We start from the raw sequence: 8,496 nt of genomic DNA, 5'->3' as shown, positions 1-8,496 counted from the left end.
CTAGCAACAGCCAATCAAGATTAGTCTGATTGTTTCAAAGGTATTTTCAGACTGTGATTGTTCATGGTTTCGTTTCAGAGCACCCATCTGTCGGCTTACAATAGTCATTCAGTTAGATGCTTGCCAAGCTGGAACCCCCCTCGCTTGTTCACCATTTCCTATAAAACCTTGTCCTGCTGAGGACTTGGGGCTTCACCTGCCCGTCCTGCTGCATCAGGGTCACTGTGAATTAGCCCGAGCTTGAATAAAAGAGATCCTAGTGCGGTTGTATTGAGTCGTCCACAGATGAGATTCATGAAGGAGGCAGGGAACTGGGAGAAAAAGCCAGATAAACGCAAGAAGGGAAACATCATATAAAAACTAAAATTTTAAGAAGAGCAGTAAAGGCTGGAGAGATGGTGTTGGGTGAATCTTTTTTGTGTACTGTGTAAAGGTTGTCTTTGTATATTCAAATGTGGATTTCTGTGCGAGCAGAAAGCTGAGCAGTCTTACAGCTCACCACTGGTATCATATTTTGTAAACAGTCTTCCTCCCTCGCCTTTTGATGGCTTAATAAAGATCCGACGACCAATGGCTGAAGCAAAGAGGGAAGGTGGAGCTTCTGGGAACTTCCGGGCAGAGACAGAGGCTGAGTCAAGCAAGGAGGGAAGGCAGAACTTCCGGGCAGAGACAGAGGCTCTAGGAGGAAGATTCACCAGTGTGACACCAGAGGGTCAGCTGAACTTTTGAAACCTTTCTCCTTATGTTGTTGTTTAAAACAACTTTTACTTATTCCTTGGCAATTTCATACATGTAAACAATGTGTCTTGGTTGCATGTATCCCTAAGCCCCTTCTTGTCCCTGGGGCACTTCCAGCTAACTCTCTACCTTCTTCTTGTCACCTCCTCTTCCTGCTAATTACCTACTTAGTGCTGCCTGCTGGCTGGTCTTGCTGGATTCATCTTGTGCAGGTAACCAAAGCTGCCATGAGTTCGAGTCGCAGCGAGGGCATTATACAGCAGTGAGGGCATTGCGCAGCAGTGACAGCTTTACACAGCACCCCTCCCCACTCAGTTCTCACACTGGTTCCACATGTCTCTACAGGTGTCCCCTGAGTCTCAGGTGCAGGGTCGGACATAAGCGTTTCATTTAGGGCTGAGTGCTCAATGGACACCGATTCTCAACACTTTGACCAGTTGAGTGTACTCTTAGTTTCTGTATGGTTGATACTGTTGCCGAGTCTGACCCAGACAAGAGTCTGATGTCCCTTGGAGCTGTCCACACACCAATGTATTTCCTTCTTTGTATCCACGGGGCGTGTTCTAGCTAGGGGTGTCTCTCGAGAGTGTTGGGAATATAAGAAGCTGAGGTTGGCATGGGCAAAGGACCCGTTTTTGTATTTCCAAAGCTTTCCTTAAGCCCCCCCTGTCAAGGAATGTTGCTGTTGGATATCATGTACACCCCTGGGCTGAAATGTCAGAGTTCTCGAGGAGGGACAGATAAATGAACATGCCCAGGGCCCAGAATCCCATGCTTCCACTGGCTTCAAGATCAGAGCTATCAAACTCTAGGGCAGTGGTTCTTAACCTGTGGGTCTCAGACTCTTTGTGGGTCACTTAAGACCATTGAAAAACACAGATATGGGCTGGTGTGATAGCTCAGCAATTAAGAGCACTGATGATTCTCCTGGAAGTCATGAGTTCAAATCCCAGCAAGCACAAGGTGGCTCACAATCATCCGTCATGAGAAACAAATTAAAAAAAAAAAAAACTATGGGCTGGATTGAGCTGGGCCTGGAGTGAGCGGGGGCCAGAGCAGAAGGGAGAAGAGAAGCGCGGGGTGGGGGGGAGGGGAGTTGGGGGGGGGCGGTGGGGGGGATCACAGATATTTACATTATGATTCATAAGAGTAGCAAGATTACAGCTATGAAGTAGCAATGAAGTATTTTATGGTTGGGAATCACCACAACATGAGGAAGTATATTAAAGGGTTGCAGCGTTAAGAAGGTTGAGAGCCACTGTTCTAGGGTGATTCTCAGTTGATAGGATGTGTCCTGTCACCAGCTGCAGGGTGAGACTATCTCCCCTCCCATGTTTCCTAGTCTGAGCCCAGCCTCCTGCTGTCTGAGCCCTGGGGCGTGTTAGAGTCTGGTTCTCTGGCTTCCCAGAGCTCTCTCTTTCCCCAGGAGCCACAACAGGCTAGGTTGATGCTCAGGGACCTGTGGATTATCTTAAAGAATGAAGACTCCTTCCAGAGTCCATAGAGAAAAGATTGGTAGCTGAGATGGATTTTTTTTCGGCTTTTAGTAATGCTTTGGGGGTTACCTGGGAAATTCAACAGCAGCCCACAGAGTGCAGGGTATCCCATAATTTTATAGGCTTGAGAGGGGAGGGTCTCTGAGTTTCGCAATTTGGTGATGGTACCAGATAGGAATAAAGTATAAACACAAGAATGAACTCTGTAGTTCTACCCCACCTCGGGGTTGGACTTGAGCAGCTTAGGGAAGGCACCTGATAGGACTGAGCCCTCTGGAGAAGCCTTGGCTGTCTAACATGGACAATTCCCAATCTCGGGTCCCTGGAGTAGGCCTGGTGCGCGGTCTCTCTCTCTCTCTCTCTCTCTCTCTCTCTCTCTCTCTCTCTCTCTCTCTCTCTGTATCTCCCTCTCCCTCTCCCTCTCTCCCTCCCTCCCCTGTAGGCTATCGGAATCACCAGTCACCATCTCCCTGGCCACTGCTAAACTGCTAATCCAGCAGCCGGATTTGAGGCTTTTGAGGGCTGTGAGCGTAAGGCAGGGGCTGCCCGGCTCTCAGGCAGCTTGCTTTAGAAGTGGCTGTTTCCATTTCCCCACAGGGGACAGCATGGCTGAGACTGTGTTCCGCTCACTTCTTCTAGCCGCTCTTCTTTTCGGCCCTCTCTTTTCTAATGTCACCTCCTTGTGACTTTCTGAAACTCTTCGTCTAGTTTTCTGTTTGGAGTAAAGTCTGTTTTTTTTTCTTATTCTGATGACTCTCTCCTTCCTTCTAGTCAGCCATTTTACCTAGGGGTCTTGTTATTTCTTTCATTTATTTATTAAATGTCAGATGTCCATCCTGGGCCAATTTGCTGGAGCCTGGATGTAGTGTCCATTTAATATCTTTCTTGTCAGAGCAGGGTTGAATGGGGTGGTTGAGATGCCTCTGGCAGTCCCGCCATCCCACCACCGTCCAGAAGGTGGCAGCACACAGGCCCAGGAGCTCAGAGTGGTTGAGAGGAATCAGAAAAGGAAGGTCTGCTCTGCTTTCTCGGATCTCATTGCTTAACAGTCCGGTGGGCCATAGACTCCTGAGCCTGCCCACGGACTGCACTGCTTCCTGACTGTGCCAGTGAATTGTAAAGCCATCGGGTTAAAAATGATAGCTAGCACCCACATGACAGCTCCAGTTTCAGAGAATCCGACGCCCTCTTCTGGCCTCTGTGGCACCAGGCACATTATGGCTTCTCACCCCAATGGCTGTAAACTGAGATGTCCCACCCCTCAGAGTAGGGAACACACACTGTACAGAGGAGGGAAGGCATTGTAGCACCAGACCTCACTGGCCAGGGAAGACTGAATTGCAGAGACTTAGATCTGCTCAGCCTGTGTCTGGGGTCTGACCGGCAGCAGTCTACGGTGACACCTGCAGGTGCCATGCCACATAATCACGACTTGTCCTCAGGAAGCTGGGCACCCAACCTAGTGGAGAGCTACTGCAGCAAGTTTAGGGTTGCAAGGCTGGCCGCACCAAGACATCATTCTGTGAACCACTGCCTCCATTGGGTAAGCTCCCAGGGTGGTGGGCAAGCTCCAGCCTCACCATCGCAGGTGGCACTGAGAACCAGGACCCACGGCACTCACTCTTCTCATACTGAGTATGTGGATCCCAACAGCATATGCATAAGAAGCTGGGCCTGGTGGTTCAGGCTTGTCCCCCAACAACTCGGGAAGCTGAGGCAGGAAGATACAAGTTCAAGATCAGCCTGGGCAGTAGGGTGAGCTCAAAGCCAGCACAGCCAACTTAGTGAGACCCTGTCTCAAAAATAAGAAGTGGAAGCCAAAGGCATTTCCTGTGTAAGCCCACAGATCTGAGTTCAATCCCCTGAAGGCTACATGGTGACGCCTCCCCCCCAACTGGGGAAACAGCTCAGGGGTACAGTGCTTGCATAGCACGTGTAAGACCCCAGGTTCAAAACCAAACCAAAGGCAACCCCCACATAGCATGGGTCCCCCAGCTGTCTTTGCAGAGGATCAAATCTGATGGGCCAGGCACGGACATCAGAAGATTCCAGGGATGTGGAGGCCCCATCTCCAGTATCAGGGACCTGTTTAATTTTATACGTTGACTGGCTGGCCTTCTTCTCCCTGCCTTGGTCCCCCACTTCCTTATGGTGTCCTCTGGAAGCTGTATGCCCCAGAACTCTTTCTCCATGTCTCCTTTTGGAGGACACAATTTAAGATCCCTATATCCCAAACAACTGAGTGCACATTAGCTTTCTCTAAAAATAAATCTCTTTATTTAAGGTTTTGGGTATTATACCAACAGATATTAAAGTATTACTTAAATAGGATTTAAGTATTACTTAAATACTTATACTTAGTATTACTTAATTATTCTTAAATATTATAAAATACAGTGCAAAATTTCGACAAAAATACAAACATGCAAGACAGGTAATACAAACACGTAAGACGTATAGCCGCAGTGTGCTGAAGCTGCCTACCACTGTGACTCCAGGCAGTCACTTTGATCTTGCTCTCCTTCAGGTCCCCAGAGGCTGTCTGTGTACAGGGCTATTATGTAAGTTAAGTGCTGAGCACACATTATGAACTTCTGGGTTGCACCTCCCGCCCTTTCCACGGGCTTCCCACAGGTCTTCTGTCAATGACCTAATGGCTGAAAGGAGCTGGGATTAAGAATGACAGGAAGGGGGCTGGCGAGATGGCTCAGTGGTTAAGAGCGCAGACTGCTCTTCCAAAGGTCCAGAGTCACAACCATCCGTAACGAAATCTGATGCCCTCTTCTGGAGTATCTGAGGACAGCTACAGTGTACTTACATATAATAAATAAGTAAATCTTTAAAAAAAAAAAAGAATGACAGGAAGGCTAGATCAGAAAGAAAACCTTAGGAAACACTGTAAACAGTAAGGACTACCGGAGAGAGCAAGCTTGAAAGGCGAGGCCAATGCTGCCATCACCATCATTTCCAAGGATTTCCGACAGAGCGTCCTCCGTGGTGCAGCTCAGCTGGGTCTCAGGAAGGACACTGGCCTTGCTGGGACATTTCTAGGAGCTTCTCCTGCGCTATGACCGTCCTCACGCATGTGCATTTGTTCTGCTTCTGGGCTCAGTGATGTGGTCAAGCATCACTGTAGGGAAACCCCAGGGAGGGAGGGAGGTGTGTGTGTGTGTGTGTGTGTGTGTGTGTGTGTGTGTGTGTGTCTCAGAGGTGCCTGCAAAGACCTCCTGTCAGATTGATGACTCTGGGGACTCTTGGGGACACACAAATTAAGTCCCTAGGGCAGCCTTGCCAGTTGACTTCCAAGTTCGTTTGAAACAATACAGATATGTACTAAGGACGGTGCTTTGAGGTTTTGTTAGCTGTGAACCCCTTTCAAGACACCTTTTATGCAAAGCCACTACATGTGCATTAGCTGAGTGAGGCCACTCCCATGGAAAGGGGAGGATCCTGGAGCGCCACAGGCCTTTGGGAATGAGCTAGAGAACCCTTGAGTCAGGTGCCCTTAAGGTCATGTTTCTCAGCCTGTGTGGGTCATAACGCCTTTGGGGGTCCATTGACATTTTCACAGTGGTTGCCTGAGACCATTGGAAAACACATTGTGATTCATACCAATAGCAAAATTAAAATTATGAAGTAGCAATGAAATGATTTTATGATTGGGGGTCACCACACCACGAGGAACACTGTTTAAGGCTGGTCGTGTTAGGAAGGTTGAGAACCTCTGCCTTACGGGGGCGGGGGATCTTCACATGAGTTCTGTAAGGCTATGGCTTTATGCCAGCCTCAGAGCCACACAGCTCCGAGAGTAAAGGGGCTGTGAGCTCTTTTCTGCTTCATGGTCTGTTTAGATCCTCAGCTACAAGGACACACATCGCACCCCAAAAAGGACAGTCACCTGTTTCCAAAAGACACTAGCTTCTCAGATACTGGAACCTCATTATGGCCAAAACAGATAAAAACAAACAAACAAACAAACAAAAACACCCCAAAAACTTAAACCCTGATACAATGCCATTCAAAAAGGACACCAGGCCAGGAGTGCAGTTTCTGCCCTGACCCAACCAATGTCGACCCTGGAATATGTGAACTATGCTTGAGAATGGAGCAAAGTTGGTTGGGCTGTGGTTTCCAGGAGCCCCTGAATAGAAGGTGGCAAGGAAGAAATGGGGTGACCTAGAGGGTAGACAGGTTGGAAGGTCGGTGTCTTATCACTCTTGGCTTAGGGGTTGCTGGTGAGAGATGCCTGGGGTCTCCCAGGAGTCTGGACTGATGGAGGGTTCTAGTGCCTAGTCAGTACATGTGACATTGGTGGCCCTGTGTCACCTGTTACCTGAAAACTCCCCAAGTCCTCGCCATACCCACAGGACTGCTGCAGAAGGGGAAGCTGAGGTTTAGAGGTTAAGAGTCGCTTGCTCAGCGAATACCGGAAACAGCAGAGTCGTGACTTGGACCGAGGTCTGTTTTGCGCAATGCTGTGTGTGACTTATGGACTAGGGCGTATCTACCCTTGGTGTCCACAGCCACCTGGCTTCACCTGTTTCATTTCATCATAGGATGATTTTCCATCAGGCCCGTCATCCCAGGGACGATGGGCAGACTGGAACTCAACTAGTCTCTGATCACAGCTCCGTCCCGCTCACAGGTCATCTATAGCTGGTGGGTCATTGGAAATGGTGACATCTAACAGCTCAATCCCAATGACAAAGTGCCATAAAGATCCAGAACGAATGGCCAGGACCTTGGCTACCACTCAAAGGGACATGAGGTGTCTGTGGTTCAGGGGAAGTGCAGTAGAGAAGGCGTAGATGGACCACCAGGGCCAGCTCACCTGACCAAGTAATCTCCCAGCATCTGGCCCCTGACCTCCGTCCTCTGCACGCTTGAAGTGCCCCAACAGCCGGCATTGGTGCCCTTAGGTTCTGATTCCCAGTCTTCCTCCTCTTCTTCCTCCTCCTCTTCCTCTTCTTCCTCCTGTTCCTCCTCCCCCTCAGGATTGTTGACCCAGCAGAAAGTCAGTGTCTGAAGAGAAACTGGGGACTCCACAGGAGCCAGATCTCTCTTTGAGGATAAGGAACCAGAGATTCTCCACCTGGAGAGGCCATCCTTCAGAGGCTCTTCCACGGTGCCCAAGTCCTCAGAGAATCCCAGGCATGGGAGAGCCTCCTGGCGCCAATCCCCACAGGGCGCCTGGTCCGGCTCCTTTCGGTCCAAACAGCTGGAAGACCCAACTTCATCCTTATATGAGGAGTCCCCTGTGCTGGACCAGCTCCTGTCTGAAGAGTCCCATGCAGAGGAGCCGTCACTCCCAACTGGGGATGTCCAAGGTCCCCCTGAATCCACCCCAGACTCGTCTGTCTCCGAGTGTTCCATAACCGGGGGCTTCTCGCTGATGAAGAGGGGCCGTTCCAGGTAGGGCTGGACGCTGTCACCATCATCGTCGCCATCGTCTGTGTCCTCGTCTTCATCCTCAGTACTGTCTTTTTCTGGTCCTGCCTGTAGCGTGGCTGGGTTTCTGACCTGAGGGGCTGGCCTGATCCTTATGGTCAGTTCCTTCTGGGGACAAAGGACCAAGTCATCTGAGAACTCAGGTCCACTGGTCTGAAAGGTTGCCACTGGGTATCTGTATTCAGAAAAGTCCTGATGTGAGAAAGAGAAGGGAGAGAAGGTGAGTCCAGCTTCTTGAAGCATGATCGGTTGAGCCTGGGGCAATAACAATAGTTCCCTAGCAATAGTCCAGATGGGTTCAAGTGGAAGTTATTTTTTTGGGAGCTGTTTCCAGAAAACACCAGGGCCAAGCACCATGGGGGCGGGGGGCGGGGGGGGGGGAGTTTTGCAGGCTCTACAGGGCTTTGAAACCATTCCCTGCTGTGGCACACAGGGAGTCTGTCCTCAAAGCCTTTCACTCCCCACTTGTGGTCCAGCTCCTGTCTAACTTCTCTAGGCCTCTCCCTTCCCCCAGCTAGCTCCCGGATCTGACAGAGGAGTTAGCATCCCGAAATTGGCCTGGTGCCGCTCGGCCTTGGTTAAGTTGTAAACTAAGCATTTGCAGGCTTAAAAGATGCTCCCGTCTGTACCACTTCCCAGCCCACGCACTCTGGTCCTCTCTCCTGGGTCTCAGGGCTGCGTGTGCCTCTTTGCACCTGACAACGCCTTAGCAGAAGGTTCAGTGATTCCACGGAAAGGGACTTAGGTATTTCTCCGGGGAGGGGGCGGGCAGGTTTGTTATTGGATTTGGGGCTAAAGGTATCCACCCCCTGAA

The 8,496-nt window shown here is 50.0% G+C and overlaps 1 protein-coding gene across 1 annotated transcript in view; it reads right to left on the bottom strand.

Moving 5' to 3' along the window:
• Positions 1-5,101: 5,101 nt before the first annotated feature.
• Positions 5,102-8,496, bottom strand: part of Ifnlr1 (interferon lambda receptor 1) — a 22,149-nt gene continuing 18,754 nt past the window's right edge. The window contains exon 7 of the mRNA XM_021161523.2: positions 5,102-7,874. Coding sequence (XP_021017182.1) covers positions 7,062-7,874 — 813 coding nt within the window. The 3' untranslated portion in view covers positions 5,102-7,061. The remainder of the gene's footprint in view (positions 7,875-8,496) is intronic.

Source organism: Mus caroli, chromosome 4 (assembly GCF_900094665.2).
Source record: "Mus caroli chromosome 4, CAROLI_EIJ_v1.1, whole genome shotgun sequence".
Taxonomy (NCBI): Eukaryota; Metazoa; Chordata; class Mammalia; order Rodentia; family Muridae; genus Mus; species Mus caroli.
Note: the sequence above shows the minus strand (reverse complement) of the source record. Positions and strands in the feature narration are given on the sequence as shown.